General features: G+C 38.8%; 1 protein-coding gene across 2 annotated transcripts in view; it reads left to right on the top strand.

Annotated features, from left to right (window-relative positions):
* The window catches only part of LOC126053268 (splicing factor 3B subunit 1), a 647,576-nt gene that overhangs the window by 21,622 nt on the left and 605,159 nt on the right, over window positions 1-20,795 (top strand). The window contains exons 22-25 of one of the 2 annotated variants that reach the window (XM_049791742.1): window positions 324-455; window positions 1,337-1,609; window positions 2,092-2,308; window positions 3,602-4,234. The exons of the other annotated variant lie outside the window; for it this stretch is intronic. Of the exons in view, the coding sequence (XP_049647699.1) occupies window positions 324-455; window positions 1,337-1,609; window positions 2,092-2,308; window positions 3,602-3,760 (781 nt within the window). The 3' untranslated portion in view covers window positions 3,761-4,234. Of the gene's footprint in view, window positions 1-323; window positions 456-1,336; window positions 1,610-2,091; window positions 2,309-3,601; window positions 4,235-20,795 lie in introns of those variants that run through there. 2 annotated transcript variants of the gene reach the window in all.

The following is a 20,795-nucleotide window of genomic DNA, read 5'->3' as shown; positions in this document are numbered from 1 at the left end:
TTGATATTTCTGAAGTTGTTCGTAAAGCTTAAGATGAGATATTTAGCAGATGCTCTGTTGAACATATTGTGATTATATACTTTTCCAAACACTTTGTAAGTAGTATGTTGTCCACTTATGCAAACTTCGAATGCACACAATATAAAATTTTTTAGTACACTGTTAACCAGTGAAGGCCTAATGTTAACAGATACCTAGTTAAGGAAATTGCTTAAGCAGTATCCCTCTGTTGATAGCAAATGAATAGGTGCTGCAATTTATGTAGTTTTATTTAAAAACTTCTAACATCACTGAAGAGGTAACCCACTTTTATTCTTTTTCAGAGGTGCAGAATATGTTTCTGCAAGAGAATGGATGAGGATCTGCTTTGAACTGCTTGAATTACTAAAAGCTCACAAGAAAGCTATCCGAAGAGCCACAGTGAACACTTTTGGTTATATTGCAAAAGCTATTGGGTGAGTTGGTTTAATGCTTATCCACTTCTATACACAGTTACCTACCATAGTGATGATTGTGAGTTTTCTAGTGAGAAATATTCAAACTTCTCTAGACATAAATATATTAGATATGTGGACTTGGTTTTACTAATTTTGTAGAAGGAGAATACAGTCACCTATTTTTCATTAATGTAGTGTGCTGCACTTCTGGACTAAATTTGTAGGCTAGCAAAGTTAGAGTCTAGTTTGGTAATAAGAGCTGTTTGTCTCATGAATTTTGACATTGATATGCATTCAGACCCACTTCGTATTCTTTCATGAATTCTCCTTTAAATACTCAATCTCTCTTCTATTTCTTCTCTTCTATCAATACTTTTATTGATTTGCAAAGGATTTTTTGCCACTAAGGTGATACTGCAAGTCAGCAAATCATAGAATGAAGCACAATTCCCATCTTTATGGGAATTCTTAAATAAGTGACCGATCACTGACTTAATGCAGATACAGCAAGTAACCAAGGAGTGCTGTAACTGCACTTAACTATACAGGATATTGCCTAGCCTGTCAATGAGCATGATTTTATACAAGTTTGTAATTACCTGTGGGATCAGAGTAATAGTGGGGATGCTACTGCTAACCTCCAGAGTTTACAAGAGGCAGAACAGAAGGCAGGAAAAAAGCTATGTCTAGAGAAAGTAAAAATGTTGGTTATAAAAATAAGATCATGCAGTTGCTTAAGCTGTTCTGTAGTTTCGTGACTTATGTTGCTTCCCAGTCACTTAATCTTTTTTTTAAGGGCTAAGCCACGCTTTTCTGTCACTTGCTGTTTGAAACTCAACTAATTTTATCCAAATCTTCACTGAATCTATTGACATGGATGCACATGTTATCTCTTCCAGACCTCACGATGTATTGGCTACACTGCTAAATAACTTAAAAGTGCAGGAAAGGCAGAACAGAGTATGTACTACGGTAGCAATTGCTATTGTAGCTGAAACGTGCTCACCTTTCACAGTGCTGCCTGCACTCATGAATGAATACAGAGTTCCAGAACTGAACGTCCAGAATGGTGTGTTAAAATCTCTTTCTTTCCTGTTTGAATATATTGGAGAGATGGGAAAAGATTACATTTATGCTGTTACGCCATTGCTTGAAGATGCTTTAATGGACAGGTGAGTGCACTTCTTTCTATCTAGGGTACAGTTAGCCATAGTCATGTATTTTAAGTATATATAGCTGGGTCTAATGATAGCAAATATGCATATTGTCCTTGTTTGCTAAAGAAGTTAAGTGACCAGCATAATTTGGAAGCCATTGTCTGCAAATAATTCAGATTATATACTTCTATTTTACTAATACTTTTGAAGATTAAAATGATACAAACATTTTAAGTGAGTCAAGACTTCTTATGTTCAAACTGCTTTTGATAATGTCTGTTAGTACTTTTGCTGTGGAATTAGAGTGCAGTAATTTGTCAGAAAATTCCGTCTTTTTTCAGTTTTCTGATTTTTGTTACTCTGCCTCTTGCTGTCAGTAAATATGGGTTAAAAGGGTATATTAGTGCTTTCAAAAAAAAGCTTTATTGAAAAGGAATGTTATGCTTGCCCACTCATGTTGCTTCTAATTTATTAACAGACCATTGTTCTCTTTCCAGGGACCTTGTACACAGACAAACAGCTAGTGCTGTGGTGCAACATATGTCTCTTGGTGTCTATGGGTTTGGCTGTGAAGATTCTCTTAATCATTTGTTAAATTACGTATGGCCTAATGTGTTTGAAACCTCTCCGCACGTCATTCAGGCAGTTATGGGGGCTCTGGAGGGCCTCAGAGTTGCTATTGGTCCCTGCAGAATGTTGCAGTATTGTTTACAGGTATGTCCTTGTGTATGCTGGGATAGCAGAGACAGTAATTATCAGGCAGGACTTCTTTCCAGGAGACAAAAAAGTCAACTGAAGATTTCCAGCAAAGGAGAACAGTGTGGTGCTTTGTCTCTTTAAACTATTCTTTAAACATGGCATTCTGTACCAAGAACTTCAGTAATTGAAATATGCAATGGACAGAGATTTTGGTATAGTGAGATAGCTGATTACGCTGAGGAACTTGCATAGAAGTAGCAGGTTAACTTAGAATATAAATTGGCTAAAATAGCCTGGCACTCTGACTTGTAAAATGGAAGCATCTCACAAATTTGGAGGACACTAATGACTGGGGAATAAATTAATAGTGCAAGGGGTTATGAGAACAAGTAACAGGTGAGATACATGACAGGATAGGTGTAATATTAAATCAACATTATTTGTCATTAGTCAAGAAAAACAGTTAGAACTGCGTAAGAGTGAAGCACTAGAAAGCAGTGCTTTGATCAGAATTTATACCATTATATCAACACTAGTCAGTTCAGCTTCTGTAAATGTGTATGTGGCAGTAAAATCTGAAGGCTCCTTTTCTGTGTAATTGCACATAACAGTTCTTGGTGCATTGACTATAGAATCTAAACTCACATAACAGGTGGGAAGCAAGGATGAATGTAACGCAGGTCAATGTAGAGAAGATGTGACAGCATTTGATTAATTATTTGCAGATATGGAATTTCACTGTGGTTTTTTTTTTTTAAGTGGGAGATCTCAGCATAAAGATATTGACATCAGTACGAAGGTGAAAAGTCTTTTGCACAGTTTGGGTTTTTTACAAATACTTGTATGTTCTTATTATATAGAACTGTTTTTTCTAGAGCTTTCACATTCTGCTAAGTTTTTTAGGTTTAATAATAGCTTATCTCATGTATTCCTATCTAGCACGCTCTGCACAAATAACAATTAGCAGAGCCAAAGATAAGACTCAGTTCCAACCAAATATACTGCAGCAGGTTTTCATTTTTATTCTAAAAGAAGAATACGTAACTAGAAATATATTTGGTGGAATTTCTCCGTGCAGAAAAAAAAGATAAGAAGATTTGTCTCTAAATAATACTTTGTTACTACTTGCTAGTTTAGATAGTCACAAAAATTTTGAATGACACATTTTGGTGTACCTTCTTTGTTATAAGTGGTGTTAGTTACTATAATTGCTTTTTAAAATGCCTATTGTGCAAAACTTGATTAAATTCAATAACAGACATGTAGACCTTAAGCTTTTAATAAATTTTGTTCTGTTCTGTTTTCTAGGGTTTGTTTCACCCTGCCAGGAAAGTCAGAGATGTTTATTGGAAGATTTATAATTCGATCTACATCGGATCACAGGATGCTCTGATAGCACATTACCCAAGAATCTATAACGATGAAAAGAACACCTATATTCGTTATGAACTTGATTACATCTTATAATCTTCTTGTTCAGTTGTTTGTGTTTAATGCACAGCTGTTCTTCAATTAAACGCTTCAGATTTGATGATGTAAAATTTTAAAATATCGGAGATCAGTATAGAGCTGGTCAGAGGCAGAGCTAGGAATCCAGTAGCATGATTTTTTTAAATATGTCCTTGTTTTTTGATGTTAAACAGTTAAAGCCAGTAGTGACCAAGAAAACAGTGATTACAATGTACTGGAGGGATTTCATTTTGGATTCATCTTTATGAAGATTTAGATTTCATTCCTTGTGTTTAAAGGGGAAGTTTATTTGAGAAATAAACATTTGTGTATAAAAACTAATTTGTGTGTGTTTTTTGGACAGAGGGGCTTGTAAAACGAGTCCCTTTGGATTAAGTATTTGTTCATGTAATAAATAGGTGGCATAAAACATTTTAACCCTTTTTGTCATCCCTTAGCTTTTGAATAAATAAGAAAAACATACAAACTGTAGTTAATGTGTGTATCTTTGTCATGCGATAATGTAGCTGTAGTCTGGCTGATGGTTGTAGTAGTGGCAGTTTATTTTCATGGAAAAAGTAGTGTTTCACTGCTTGTTATTATTGCTTCATCCGCAGTATCCTGGTTGTGGGGATGGATTAGCTTGTTAAATTTTCAGAAGTTAAGCAGTTTATTGTAAATGGTATGTGTAAAATCAGTTGCACAAATTATGCCTATAGATTGCATTTAGCATGTCTTTTGGCATGTATAGTTGTATAAAAAGTCAAATAATATTTATAGGCTGTGCTATAGTTGCTATAAAGAGCTAGGAAAGTAATGTCCCCAGTGCCTGAGATGAGGCAATTTCTAAGTGTGTGTGTGTGACACATGAAATGTTTCAGCTTGAGATAAGAAAAGCATTTGATTTCCTCATTTGCTTTTTTACTTCTGTGCGTGTACTAAAAAGAAAAAGATCTTGATAACTGATAGTAAACCACATAAAACACAAGGTTAAATCATTCTGGTAGTATTGTACATTATTGTATGTTTCTAAGATAACAAAAGGTAGTAGCTGGCTATCAGGCATGTTGTTCTGAGAGTTCCTTGATGCAAGTTGAGTGATAAGTTCCATCTTACCAAGTTCAATGCAATGTTGTTAGCTGACTTCTCTCTGCTGTTTTACTTAAATGTGAGATTCTTTAGCTATTCAGCATATAAGAAAATTCCACCCTATCTTTCAAGGCCAAAGTTTTTGTTAGGTGGTGCAACAACTTGGGACCCTTTTGTTTATGAAGGTACTAATTTGTTAGGAGATGAAAAATGTGACATTTTTCAGCCATGTGCTTTATTCTAAAGTTTGTTAGGTGACTACAGCTGGAACTTCTTGAAGTCTTTATTGCTGAACTGCTCCCTTGGAGAGTAATGTGCGTTCTAGTCTGTTTCTAGTGCTTTCTCATTTAATAGTATTGTTTGTATTACAGATGGCCTGCCATCTTCATTTCTTCAGTAGTTCTGCAAGATAGGACCAAGCAAGTGCCAATAGAGAGGGTGGAGGGATGAAAAAAACCACTGAGTTTTGACAGACTAGCCAAGAGAGCTCTGAAACAGGTAGGAATGAGTGATGGCTCATGACTTCTAGATATGTCCTAGCAAAGCAGTTATTTTATAAACAAGTCAAATTGCAAAAATTTTCTAGTAAGATGGAGAGGAGCAACTTCAGCTTGTTCTCATTTTTATATCTTTCAAGCTTGTCACTTTAATTCTCAAAAGTATTTTCATAAATCTTTTTGAGGAGGATACAAACAGTTTTTCTTCTTTCCTGAGAAGGAGAGAAAGGGGAAGATGATCTGTTTGATGAAACAGAATTGTACATAGAACTGTAATGTTAGCCTTGGGGTTTTTTTGCTATCCTGAGTATCTGGTATGAAATCGGGTTTGAAGCAGCAGTATTGAAGTACAGTTCTTTATGTGCAGTGTCATCAGTAGGCCTTTTTTCTTCCCTGAGACTTCTGTGGATCTGTGGAACTCTTACCTAGAAAGGCTGTCTCTGGGTCACACACTGTTTGATGTGACTTTCTAGGAGCCTACAGCAGCTCTTAAAGAATTTTGCCGATGTTGTTTAGCAACCATACCAAGTTTTATTTAGCACAGGCAGATTAAGGGGACAGTATCTAAGAATACTGACTCCCATTTTGTTCTGCCCAAGGGCAAAACATTTTGGGGAAGGAAGTAAAGTAACTATCTAGATATACTGGTATTACATCCATCTATCTCTAGACAAAAGTGTTTCTTTTCCAGTACAAATTAAAATCATTAATGAAGGGGAAAGTTTTACTCGGAGGTTGTGACTGGTGCTCACCTGCAGATTTCTGATTCAGGACAACAAAGAGCAAAGTGTTTAAATGAATGGAAAGATTGGGTCACTGCTATCTGAATCCCATTCATGAATAATTAATTGTGCCATTAATATAGAAAAATAGACTAGGCTAAGTGAATGAAAGGTCTACTTCTGCTGTTTTGCTGCTGGGAGACATGCCATGGCTTGGCAACTGAGAAGTTTACCTTGCTACAGAATTACTGTGTGGTGTTTGGTAAATACAGGTAGAAGCATAAAATCTGAATGTCCAGAGAGTCTCAACTTCCTTATTTAGGTTACTTTGTAAAGGGAACCAAGTGCTCCTTCCCAGCATCCCCCCACCTTTGGGTTTTACATACAGCTCCCAACTTTATCAGTGAATTGCAAAAGAAATTCTATGGACAAAAGCCTGACTGACAGCCCCAATTCTTCTGAACAGGCTCATCCAGTATGCGGAATGAGATGGAGGGACCTGTAGGGAAAAAAAAAGGTATGTGATTTATGTATGTATTTTTTAAAATCAATTACAATGATGCATTTGGAAAGCAGCAGTGAATTAAGAGCATAAGCCATACTGCAATAAGCAATACTGCCTTGGGCTTTTCCTAGTTGAGAATATTTGATTTAACAATTTTATGTTCTTGATTGTAACTGATTTTTTAGTTTGTCATTTTTAATGGAAAAACGGATGCAACAGTTTTACATACCTATATTTCTTTACAGTCTAAACTTCTCCATCAAAGCATGCCCCTTTACAGCCTGAGCTAATAGGGTGAAAATTGGTTAGGCTAGCAGTTATCCTTAAGGTATGGTAATCTTAAAAGATTGGAAGAAATTTTTTTTTGTGTTTTGTCTGAGCTACTTTCTGAGAGCAGCAAAAGATAATGACCTAATGTTTCTTTAGTTCACTTGTAGTTCACTTGTAGTTGGATTCTTTTGCTTCTATACCTCCGTCTATTTTGGTACAATTTCACACACATATACCCCCTTCACTCCTACTGTTCTGATTCAGTTGTACCCACTTTGCTTATACACCATTTTTCCATGGCATCTATCTAATCTGCATCTTTCTACTCTCCATTTTCTGCACCAAAACCTGTACACTTCCCCCTGTGTCTGTATCAGACTTATTTTCACTCCTGCATGTCTTGGCACAGTAGCTGTGGTGTCAATGAGAGTACTGGAGAGAGATTCTCCCTGCCTCTGTTTGTTGCACTTACAACTCCAGCAGTTCCTGGATGCATGAATAATCAGCCACTGCTGGAAAATTCTGACTCTGCTTCTGCTGCTCAGGCTGGAGCATGCCAGATATAGGGTGATATTGAAGAATACCGCTGCCAAACTCTTAAGTTGCTTTGGAAAATATGAGGGAGTAGAGTGTGCATGTCTGTCTATACTGGCAAGGTTGATACTGGTCTTCCTTGCCCAGCCTGAGCTACATGGGCTGCTCCTCTGCCAGGTAAAGTGGAGATGGAGCCTGTTCGGTGGCTTTTCACATTCAGTTTCTTGAGCCTATAGTAGAGTCATTGTAGGAGTCAGATGAAGCTTGTCAGGGTGTTCCTGTCAAGACAAGGAAACAGGATGCCAGAAGGTTACCGAAAGGCTAGATTTTCTGTGATGCTGTTTTGGATGTACTTCCAGAGGGAACGCTGGAAAGCTTATTCCAAAGCACAGCAGAAGAACTTCAAGCCCGAGTGCCTGCTCAAGACAGAGTTGAGGAGTTTAAGTTAGTAAATAAAGGCTTGCAAATAACCCTGAAATGCATTGGTAATTGTTATTAAAGACATAAGGGAAATCTTAATTTACCTTTTTTCAGAGACCCTGAGATTGCTTAAATAGTGGCATTTTTTTCATAAGAAGAGAATTTTGTTGCCCAGCATATAAAGTTTTGAGGTTTTTGGACAGAATTTCAAAGAATTATGCAGCAAAGTGTGGATGTGGTGATCTTGAAGTAAAATTCCATGTAAAAGTCCTTACGTTAAGAAAACAAGACTTCCAGTATTTTGTTCTTGTCACTGAAAGAATTCTGCTCTCTGACAAATGGTTCATTATGAAGTAGCTTCTAACATGTTAAGAAAGGCTGGAGCTTCATATGGTTGTAATAAACAGAATGGTCTTAACAATGAATGCTAGGAAACCTTAAGAATGCTTATCGGTGTGGCATACTCTGTTCACTGGCTTTACAGACAAACCAAACCAAAGTGTTTTCCTTATCAATTTTACATCCATGTGACTCACAGATTATATGGTACAAGTTTTTTCTTGGTTATTTTTCACAAGTTGGTCTCTGAAGGCCACTTTCTTAAACCTTTTGGTGCAATGGCTGTTGTGAAATCAATTTTCAGACAGCATTGCATCACACTGATTATTCTCCTACATATTTTTCTCCAAGCTAAGCAACATATTTTCCCTCTAAGCTGCTGTAATGAATACCCTCGTTACTAATAGACTGGGGTGGGATGGGAAACAGCTTTCAAATTGGTGGTTCTTCACTAAATGTGGGAAGTGTTGATGTGTGAGTAAAGTGAGTGCCTGTTATTTAATGTACATCTGTGAACCAACTGCAGAATCTCACTATTTGCCAGTTGATTAAAAAGGGAAGAGGTAAAAATCCCTGTGATCCAAAGTACCAAGTACATCAGTGTGGTGCTGCATGCTGGAGAGCCTTGAGCAGCAGTAGTAGCTGAAAGAGATTTCTGCTGCCCCTGGCCTCTAGTGCAGGCTTTCCTTCTGGCCTACATGATTTAAACTGCAGCCTTCCCTGTCTTCCCCTCCCAGTTGTACCCCTTGAAACCACTGGCTTAAGACCTCCCAGAAGCCTGCTTAAGAGATCCAGTGCACCACTGGGTGAGGAGTGCCTCTTCCTTATCCAGTTATGTGCAGTCACTCCTAATGCAAGCCCCAGACCAAATGTTATGGAAGTTATGACTAAGTTGTTTTATTTGCAGGGAAAAGAGCAACAAATGTTCTATGAATTGTGAGTAAGTCAGGGAGTAAATTAATGGGCTTGATCTGTTTATCCCAAGGCTGTATCTGATGGGTCTCAAGTCAATTACTGTTTCCCTTCTCGATAGTGGTCATAATTAGAGTTTCAGGTTTTCTGAAAGCTTGCTTTCTTGATGAAAAGAGATAGATTGTTCGTTTGCTTGTTTTTAAGATCTTCTCCAGGGTCTACACCCATTTGTTTATTCACTTTGAATCTCCTGTTCCTTTCACAAGTAGGAGACAGTTTAGTCACCTTAATATCCAAGTGTTCCTTTCCATTGATAGATAAATATTTCTTTGCTTTTATTAGCAATCATCTTCTGCTCTGAGCTGGCTAATAAACTGATTCAATGAGCTGTACAACTCTTTCGCCCCCCCCCCCCCCCCCATTTCCTCTGACAGCTTGCATTTCTCACTGAAGAATGCCATCTTTCACTGGTCTTAATGCTCTGTACCAGTTTTTTATGTTAAAACCATACATCATAACAAGCCTTTGAATAGGCTAGTTGTCGTTCATTACTGGCTTTTGATTGAGACCAGATGTGATGGCTGTTAACCACTGTAGGGTGACAAGGGTCTGAGGTGACTTATTTTCAGTCTTTTCTTAGGTAACTTCAGAAATAGTGACCTTCAATCCCTGCCTGTCATGCAAAACAGTAGAACAGAACTGTGCTCAAATACAATGATTTTGCTTTGAAAGCCATACATTTTTGTCTCTGTCGAAGTCTAAGTCTCCAAGGATCTGTGGATCTTGAGCCCAGCTGATAAAAGGAATGGAACTGGCCATTTATTATTTTAGGTAATAAAAGAGGATATTGTATATTAGCTTTTTCACATTCCAAGGCACTAGCAACAGAATGAAGGTTAAAGGCGTCTGATATTCTCAATTAAAGAATGGAGCCTTTGTTTTTAGCACAGTATGCAGCTGAGACAGAAGGAATATGCCAGGAAATGAAAACCAGGTGGCTTGGGTTTAAATTTTTTAAGACCGAAGAAATGACCTTCAAAAAAGGCTATTTCCTAACTTAATAAAAATAAGTTAAATTTATACAAAATTAATTATTCTCTACATTGGTTGGCAGATGTTTCTGTACATATATCTTGCGTTTCCACAGAACAAACATGGTGATGAATAGATTTGTCTTAAAAACCCTGCTGAGCTATAATTAGAGATTTCTGTAACACTGGGTTCTAAGTTAATTTTGACAAGCTTGGGAGGTACATAATATCCAGTGAGAGCAGGCAGAGATTTTTGTCTCACTGCAATATGTATTAAACATTCAGCTGCATACAAATATTACTTTTAATATTTCTGTAATAATACTAACAGTTACATGGTACTACCAGTCCTGTGTCAGTACCTTAAAGAAACCCCACCACCCTGACATTTTAAAAAAATGTAAGCAAAATCAAGGGCATAATTGTTTCTTACTCCCTCCAGTTTATTACATTTATTGTAAAGGATATAACTGTGGTGTCCTGGTTTCAGCTGGGATAGAGTTTATTTTCTTTCTGGTAGCTGGTATAGTGTTATGTTTTGGATTTAGTGTGAGAATAATGTTGATAACACACTGATGTTCTAGTTGTTGCTAAGTAGTGCTTATCTTAAGTTAAGGATTTTTCAGTTTTCCATGCTCTGCCACCAAGCAGGTGTACAAGAAGCTGAGAGGGAGCACAGGCAGGACAGCTGACTCGAACTAGCCAAAAGGGTATTCCATACCTTAGAACATCATGCTCAGTATAGAAACTGGAGAAGAGTTGACTGGGAGGGGTGGATCACTGCTTTGGGCATTGGTCAGTGAGTGGTGAGCAATTGAATTGTGTATCACTTGTCTTTTCTTGGGTCTAATGTCTCTCTTTTTTTTTGTTATATTCCTTTTCATTACTATTATTATTATATTTTATTATTGTTATTGTATTTTGTTTTACTGTAGTTATTAAACTGTTCTTATCTCAATCCAGGAGTTTTACTTCTGTTTTTTTGATTCTCCTCCCTGTCCCACTGGGATGGGGGAGGAGTGAGCGAGCGGCTGCATGGTGCCTAGTTGCTGGCTGGAGTTAAACCATGACACATGGTAACTTAAACTTGCCATTTTTATTTTACAGATGCCTTATGCTAAGTTATCATTTAAGACAATAACCATTTTTTTCAGGGACCACTTTCACTTAAAGCTTAGAAAACTAGAGATGACACACTTTGCAAATCGGCTTGGTTTTGTTCTCTTGAAAACGGTGACCATGACTTTGTAGTGACAAGCTGTAGGGTCATTTTGTTACCCATGCAGCAGTACGATTGTAATTGCTATTAGAGCTCCACAAGATTCTGTATTGCATTTGTTGTCTCTTGCAGTGGCAGGCTGTATCACAGGCCTCGCTGTTTGCCCAGATGATGCTGGAGAAGTGTATTGGACTGCAGGTATAAAGCTACTTCTCCAGCTGACTGGGGTCTGCAGCACTACTGGCCTTACTGCCGCGTGCTTTTCTGAGGCAAGAGATGCATTCACATGCTGTGACTCCAGAAGCATTCTCAGGTGGTCACTGAGAAGCTTATCTTGCAGCATTCTTCTAGAAACTGGACTTCCTGCTTAGTATCTGTATTAAGGCTAGAGGTGCTTGTTGATACAGGTGGTTTTGCCTGTGTGAACTAACACAGTTAAACACATTCTACAACTTGGTATTAAGGCAAAGTGTACTTTTTTCAAGTAGCTGATTCAAAGCCTGGTTTATCTTAATTAGGTAGCATGTTTCCAAGAACAGCTTTTCTTGTCTGTGCTTATATTGTGCTTCAGGATGTTATATGAAATTTTCTGCCATCTGCACACAGAATATGATAGGCCTAGGACAGCAGCTGACCAAGATTTATACAAGAAACTCAACCTTACTTTTCCTAAGCTTTTTGTTGACTCCAATCTGGTATTCTACTGAAGATTTGAATGGGCTTTGTGACTTGCCAAGTTTAATGAACAAGTCCATCTTTGTCCAAAATGCTTCCCTGCTAGTCATCACAACCCTATGTTTTTTTGATTTTGTTGTTTTGTTTTGTGTGTAAGATTTAGTGGAACATTCCTACAGAGTTTATAGGAACAAAGACATTTGATTACCAAATGCTGTCATATACACATCATTTGTTCACTATTTGTAGGAAGTTACAATTAGTAATTGCATAAGCCTTTGCATGGTTTATATGTTAAGATCTTTCTTTGAATCACTGTCTGAAGATGGGAGAATAACTTTCCAGTATTAATATGCATTCACTTGTCCATGTGCAAGTAAAAAAATACATATATGCTCCTGGGTGCAGCTTGCTTTTTCTCTCATGGCCAGTTACAGTTTCTTTCTATGCTTCTTTGTGCTGAGGTAGCTCTTGGGTGTTTCAGTCATTGGAGACAGGCCTGCAGTACAAACTTCTTGGAGTTACTACATTTCTGTACGTTGGTTATTCTCTTGGTGTTAGAAATGCAAGCCTGCTGTTCGTGACAACTTGTCAGCTGCCAGCTCTACATCCTTTGTGCTGATACAATGCCATGTACCACAGTCATCCACCCTTCAAAAATCTTATTTTTCCTATAGTGCATATGCAGTGATTTCAAAACAAACCAAAAACCCCACCAAAACAAAACACAAAATCCAGCCACCACCACATTTGCATTTTGGCTTGTATCTCTAGTTGCTTGGATTGCATCCTCTTTGGGTTATTTTTAATCACTTTCCAAGTGAGTCTTATAAAGCTTTCTCCAATGTCAGAGAGGCCTCCAGTAAGGGTCTTTGCCAGCACTGCTGTGAGGGATGCCTATGTGGTATATAGATACTGGCATTTGGGAGATGTTTTGGGACTTTCTGTGCAGTTCAGCTATCAACTTCCTGACACATCTGTTAAAGGTTTTACCTCTGTTCTTGCTTCCTTTGGGTTTCTTGGGGCCTCCTTATTACCTGCCTCTGGAGTTTTGCTGCTATGGCTTGTAATTTTTCCCCCCAAAGGAATTAACATGCATCTGATTGTAATACTTCTGTTACTATTGCTTGCAAATCATGTCTCTGTAAACGCATGTGGTCTTTTTATTTATTCTCCCCTATTTCAGGAATGTGTGCTCTTTCCATTGATAAATAAAAGTTGTAACCCTTGACCCCGCTCAGTTCTTCTTTTAACACCCAAACTGATGAGCAATTAATTTTAACTTTTTATTTCAAACATGTTTAATCTGTTCAGTTTTTACATTGTTTTACTCATATGTTTTTCTCTTTAACTGGATCATTTTCTTGTTATATCACATCCATTTTATATGGCTTAAAGCCAAAAGAAAACTCCAGGTATCCTAATCAAGATGATAGTCCTGGACTCTGCTTAAAGTACCTGCTACCACTATGTTTAGCTCAAGTGCTTTCTTGTTTACACCAGAATATGTTTCCCAAGGATTAAGAGTTAAGGGTCCTTGGTCCAGTGTTATGTAGAGTAAGGGCCTTAACAAGCAAACAGCTTTGCTTTATTGTTTTAATTTAAGGTTAAAATGTGGAACTGTCTAGCACACTTTGTGTGTTGTCTTGCCAAAAGTTTCATTTACGTGCTTGAAATTGGGCAAGTGTGGGTGTGAAGAAGGAGCAGTGCATAGTGGTTAAAGCATAGTGGTGGGTACTGGGACTTCCTGCTCTGCCAAAGGATTTGCTCAGTGACTCCATTGCTGAACTTTTCTGGAAAACAGAAATTGTGACACTTAGTATCAGTTCTTGGAAACCAGTCTGAGGGGGGTCAAAGGGATCTTACACTAAATTAGAGGACAGTTGTTACCTTCTTCCAAGAGGTGCCCTCAGACTAGAAGAGGCACTGGCAAAAGCATTTTTCCCAGAAAGGAAAGAGGACGAAAGTCTATTTGGCATGCAAATTATTAATTTTATCTGCTCTTCTCTTGCACTTTGTCTGTGCTTGCCTTGTGAAGTTCTCTGTTTCATTTTAACTACCAGGTATCCCTGAAAGCTGACACTTTTAACACCAGTTTCTATGTGGGGGAAAAAGGCATTTATACTGGGCAAACAATGGGCTTAGTGCTAGTTTTAGGGCCCGCAGGAATGAGTGCCAGGGTCTGATGTCTGAGGAGACTGGGAGATGTAGGACTGCAAGCCACGACTGAGCCAGTGAATTCACTCTAAATCTTGCAAGAGACATTGATGCTACCCAGCTCCCTGGGCTCAGGCACCTGAGCTGTGTGCAGCGACGGAGTGCTCTGCCAGTGATGCTTGCAATCCTCTCCTCTTCCTTCTTCCAATGATGCTGAAGTGGATCGATCTGTTTTATTCTCCCTCATATTCAAGCGGTCTAAGAAATACTGCAATTTAGTAGCTGTTGAAAATTTAAACATTTACTTGCATCTGGGGTAGATTATTGCAAGGCATGTTTAGAGTGTGGATTCTCCCCAGCAGTCTGCCCACAGAAAGACATCTGAGAGCCCAGCTGGTGCTATTTACTATGGCAGAACAATGCTTTCCATCCTTCAGGAGGCAGGTTCCCTTTCCTTTCCAGGGCTTGGCTATGTCTCATTGCTGTGATAAGAATGCTTCTTAGTGTTTCTTTTTTCATATCAGCTAAACTGACTTGCTGGAGTGAACTCGGGCCATCTGGCCTAATGCTGGAAAGGAAGAGTACAGCCTGCTGTCAGCTATCTTAAGCCGCTAGCAAATCAGCAGTGTGACATGGAGGACTTAGTAAGGAGTCTCACGCTGAATTGCAGACCATCATGATTAAAACCAGCCTGCCCTACTTGGCATACTGGTTCAAGATGTTGCTGTTTAGTGGGGAGCGTTCTGGTAATATAGGCTTAGCTTTTCCTGCCTCTCTGACTGTGTCCTCCTCCCCGCTTCCATGTAAGTGGGTTTGAATCCATAACATACTGTTTGGAAAATTAGTTTCCTGCGTAGTCAACACAGTCACAGAATTGCTGATATCCTGTACTGAAACATATTGTTTCCTGCGCTAAAGGAACTGCAAAACCTGCCAGGAAGTGGTGCGTGATAGGGGTGTGATTGGTAACGTGTTATTTATTGTAAGTCCTAGTTAATTCTGCCATGGCTGGACAGCAGAGTTAAGATGTTAATGCATTATTAAATCATTAGTACTAGTATACAAGCATAAACTTGTTTTTAATGTGAAGTAAACAATCAGAAAAGTTACATCCTGATGCATTCATACAGTTTTGTTTTGAGAGATAAGGGAATGAGCTCTCACCTTGCCATTCCCCAAAGATGTAGGTTTGACATTTCTGAACTCTAACAATCATTTCCCATATCTGAACACTGGCTGCTTCATGGCACTGTTTTTCTACCAGCAAGGTGTTTTTTTCATTCTCACTATGCTCTGGGATTTAGGGAATTAGAGGGGAGTAAGGCAGCTGTACCATAAGCTTAGAAGCTCATTTCTGACCCGCTTTATTCTTGTAGCTGTATCTGATTATGTCTGGAGATGTTGATAGTGACATTATCTGGAGCACGGCCATTGACCCAGTCTTCTGATCTTGCAAGAGGATCAGGGAAGACATCTGCACTCATGCAGAATCTTACAAATGTCCTTGAGGCATCATGCAAGTGCAGGGCCCATCTGTATGGGTGGAATCTGTAGATTTTTATCTGGGGACCAGGCATGTGTGCTGAGCATTATTTACTCCATCCATTGGTGAGTCAAAATACTGTGCAAAATGCATGTTTAAGAATGTACAATGCCAGAAGAACTTTAACTACTGTATTCTGCATATGTAAAGAGTACTTCATGTTATTTTTTATAAACATGTAGCAGAGATTCATGTTGTATGAGCTCTGAAAGGCTTCTACAGTGAAAGACAAATCCATTTTCATGTTGTATGAGCTCTGAAAGGCTTCTACAGTGAAAGACAAATCCATTTAAAAGGATTTTAATAGACTGCAACAGTTACTCCATGTTGGAGTCATGACTTTCCTGTCAGATACCTTGTTCCAACTCACATAAATAGAGGGCGGGCTCCTCATTTCTTAGAGGGAAAGTAGCATTTAGTCAGAAACGCCTCTTATTTTAGTCCATTGGATCTTTTTGTTTGTTTGTTTATTGAAGACTCTCAGCAGTGCTTACCCACAGAGGCTGGATTTTGATAAAGAACATGCAGGATGAACTGATGTTGGTGTTTGTAAGTCAGAGCAAGGTCCTGTGCTATCCAACAGTCTAGTACAAATAACACCGGCCAACCACAAGATCTTCCTGTTCGTGGCACTTTTCTGCATGGGCTTCACCACTGTCAGTACATGCTGTGGACTTTCCTAGGATGCATTGTGTAGGCAGTACCGCCATCAGGCAGGACGTTATAATTTCACCAACAGCATTGCAGTTAAGGATGGATTCCTGCCTCTCTAACCTGTTTCTCTCCAGTGGCTTTAGGGCTTTAAGAGACACTCCTGATCTAAAAAAATTATTTTTTTTTCCCTCCCAGGAACACAATAAGCCCCTGTCAAAACAATCAGTTGTTAATTCTGATGAATGTATGCAATTATTAAAAACAGAACAACCTCTTGGAGAAATGGAACTTCCATCAAAATCTTACAAAATTCTCTTTCCATTACCTTGTTTGGAAATGAAAAGGGGCTGGGGTAGAGAATGCTTTGTTTTCTTTTTCTTTGGAAACATCCTTATTTGGCATCTGTAAAGCATTTACATTCCCTAGTTCTGGATCAAAGTCCTTTCATGGCTCATGTTACTTATTTCCTTCTTTAACTGAAGCACAGAAAGAAAAATGGATTTTTCCTCCCTCAGGCTTACATTATAAACCATTGTAAAAAGTCAAATCCCAGTTTTTAGCAAGGAAGTAGTGAGAATGAGGAATAAAACATCTAAAAATGTATAATCTGAACAACCACCACTACCCACTTCAGAATGAATGCTGTCAGTAAATGCAAGTCTCTATAGCAGTTACGAAGTATGTAAGGTAAAATTTAGTAAAGCTAAACAAAGATAACTGTGCTGCTGGATTGCCTTCATTCCTCATGTTCCAAAGGTTTGTGCTCTTCAGAGGAGGAACTTTGTCCTCTTCAGCCTGTGTAGCAGCTAGTACAGTTGGTCAAGTATTGGGATACAAACTGCAGTTGGACCAGGCACTAGAAACATTAGAAGCAAAACACTTATTTTCTTTTATTGCATGAGTGGCAGGATGAAATTTGGGGTTGGTGGAATTATTTTCTGATAGAAGAAGAAACTCCTGTGAATCAGCTATGACACATGATCTTGTTTCAAATTTGCAGGAGAGTGTGGGTAGTTTTGTTTCTGAATGCAGAACAAACTCAGATTTCCAAGTCTGTCCCTCCCATTGATTCTGTGCTCCAAAGAGCTTGGTGTTTCTGCTTATTTTCAGAGCTGTTCTGGCAATTCCTCTGGCATTTTGCCTTTTGTAAATATGTGGAACTGAGCCCCATCACCCCCTTCAGTTTGCAGACAAGCTTCTAGGCTGTGACCTGTGACCGTGAATATTGGCTCTCTGCTGTTTCCAAGTATTGCTGTAGCAAAAGGGTATATAATGGCTGTTTCTGATTTATCTTCTAGGAAGAATTTGGACATCTATCAGTTTTAGCATGGCCTGTGATGATCCAACTAGCTTGAGGTAAGCTGGTACCATAATATATGTACCCTTTGTTCTCCTGAAAAAAAATCGTAAATTCTGATCTATATTTTAGTGTATTCAGATATTTTAATTGGTTTATTTCACAGACCTTCATTCTGCAAAGTTCTAGTCTAGTGTTCCCTTTTTGTAAGGGAATATATAGTACTGCATAGCATGTTTTGTATTTAACCATAAAGCAACATGGACTACAATCTGTTAGGCTGATTTGTTTCCATTAGCTTCCATCTAGCAGATGTGAGCTTAATCCAGACTTACAGCATTCCTCCAAAAATGTTACTGACACCCTATGTCACATTGTTCTCCCCACAGAGCTCTTGGCCCTATAACTTCTCTGATGAAAGGGAAAAACACCTCCCTTTGGATTATGAGCTAACCCCTAACATCAGAGAGAAAAATGGTACAGTGCTGCTCCCTCCTTGGTGGCAACTGCATGTTAGTTGCTGTGTGCTTCCACGCTGATTCTAATTACATGCAACTTCAGGGATGGGATTTCTTTCTTTGTGTGACTTGAAAGATGAAATCTCTTGCTGGCTTTTGGGCACTGTGAAAAATATAGTTGAGTTTGGAGAAGGAACTTACTAGCAGAACAGTCCCAAATCTTACCTGCGTCCTAGAGCTGGTGTTGGACTTGTTAGTTCCTGGCAGAGGCTCAGGCATAGGCCCTTTCTTCCTCTCTGCGCACTGAGAATGGATTGATGAGGATTCCTGCCTAATTTAGCTTGTGTCATGCTCCTCACTTCCAAGACTGTGACATTGGACAACAGACCTGGTAGCTTCTTTCCAAAATTACTCTGTTTCAGCTGATAGATTTCAACATAGCTGGCATGCATCCATTGGTGTCCCATTGGCTGTATGTACATAGTACCAGACAGAAGTGAAGATTATGCAGGTACTGAGAAGCAAAAAGACCAAGGACCTGAAATCTTCTTATGTTAAAATAAAGATTACGTCCTGATGCAGCTGAGATTAAAATTTGGTATTTTATATTAGCATGACAGCTCAATGAATTTAATCTTGAGGATGAAAGTAAAAAAGAGCTTCAAAGCTAGGGATTACAAATAACTAATTGCTGTAGGTTGTTTAGGTCAAGTGAGTGTATAAAGAGAGGTTGGTGTAGTGTCCATTTGAATTATCAATGATATCTCTTTAATGATTATGACTTATTAGATAAATACAACTTGTACAATTACCTGATGTTACACTAAGAGGGGTACACAGGATGTTTCAATATAACAGGAATCCTACCCCCTGGAGACCATTTGCTGAATTCTTTAAAGGTCAGGCATACTTCAAAATGTAAGTCAGTGGAAAATGAGAGGAGTTAGATTAAAAAAGAATACTTCAAAGATGGTGAATCACTTCAGATTATGAGTACTGGAAGATACTGCTTTTAACATCCGAAGACTGTTGTCCTGAGTTGGGGGGTGGGTAGGATTGGACTACTTCAAACTCATATATACTTAGGCTATGCACAAGGAAGCCCTAAACATACTTTTTTTACATTTTCTATTTTGTCTCCATGTTTCCTTTAGAAGATCAATGACACTGGAGATTTAAGATCAATGACATGGGAGATTTAAGATACTATATATACCCATAAATGGAATAGGGCTGAGAACAGAAAATTTAAATATTGAACTTTCTTTTTGCTAACTTGGTTTTGCTCATTCTTCCCCCCCCCCCCCCCCCTTTCTTTTTCTTCTTTTTTAACTCCAGTACCTTAGCATCAGTTGGTATAGAGTGTCTGTTCTGGTACAGAGTCCAGACTCCACAGCCAGGCCAGCAGTTCCGTAGTGTGGTAAAGTGTCCAATGTGGGAGGTTTTTGTTTGTCTGTTGGAAAACTTAAAGCAGAATCAGAGAACTTGGTATTTTCCAGGAAAGAATGATAGGAGATAAAAGTAAAAACCCCAAATAAACAGCAAATAACCCAGATCTCTCTGGCCCTCTTTATGTGATACAAGGCAGCAAAATGTGTAGGCTTTTTCTTCCCTCTTGTCCTGTCCTCACTGCATCACGTGAAACCTTGTCCAAAGCCTGTGAAAATCAGCATGTCTTTTTACTGACTTATCTGGTTTCTAGATCAAGCACTGGGCTACATGACAAATTGCTGAAAATTTTGTTGCAGTCCGTCTCTTGTCAGGGATGTTAAAGATAGTGATGGGAAATGAAGGGAGCTGAATGCTTACCACTGTCAGTGAAATATTCCTCTTTTGGACAGATGCATTTCTAGACTGGTGTAACCAGAAAGGAGTTGACCCAGCTTGGCCTGTCTAGTTGTCATCTGCCTTAATTCCTCCCATTTTCAATACCTAGTACTAGTTACATGGACATCTGCAAGAGAGGTCCTAGCTAAGACCAACTGTAAGAACACCTTAACATACGGGGGAGTGTTTATGCCTTGTTGGTTGACACAGCAGAAGGCTGCAATAGTTATGATTTCAGCTTCAAATTCATAGTTTCCAACTGTATCATGTGTCTAAGCCTCTCTGTCCATTAACTACATGGCTGCAGAAGTATAATCAAATAGTATTTGAAATGAGAGGAGGCCTGTGTCTGGATTAAGAGGAGGTGCTGCTGAGGTCTCCTCCCCTCTCTGCCCTTATCAGTGGATTGATTCATTTAGTTTCATTTGCTACCCGCCCCCCCCCCGGTAAATATTAAACAAGTAGGTCTAGGAGGAAAAATAACTTAATGAGATAAAAAGAATCTCCCTTGGGAAAAAATAATAAATTCCACCTTGTGAAAATAAACTATACTGAAACAGAAGGGAGAAGACTTCAAGAAGGCAGTGATAGGCAGCTTGAAGCATCTTCTGAGGTGACTGCCCCCCCCCCCCCCCCCCCAATCATCCTGTGTGTGCTGTAGCATTACAGAAGGGGGGAGATGGTGACAGCAATAATTAGTTACTGTCTCTGGTGTTTTGCTTGCCCAGTCTCCTGCTGTGGCCTGTGTTTGCCCTTCTATTTCAAATTCACACAGCTCTGTATGTTTTTGCTTGTTTCCACCACTGCAGTCTCATAATGATGCTTATATATCACTCTAATCTGACTCCCACCGAGTCTGTAAGGGGGAAGAAAGCACAGCAGGATGCTTATGTGCTGCAGTTAG

This window comes from Accipiter gentilis, chromosome 1 (genome assembly GCF_929443795.1).
Source record: "Accipiter gentilis chromosome 1, bAccGen1.1, whole genome shotgun sequence".
NCBI classification, from domain to species: Eukaryota; Metazoa; Chordata; class Aves; order Accipitriformes; family Accipitridae; genus Astur; species Astur gentilis.
Note: the sequence above shows the minus strand (reverse complement) of the source record. Positions and strands in the feature narration are given on the sequence as shown.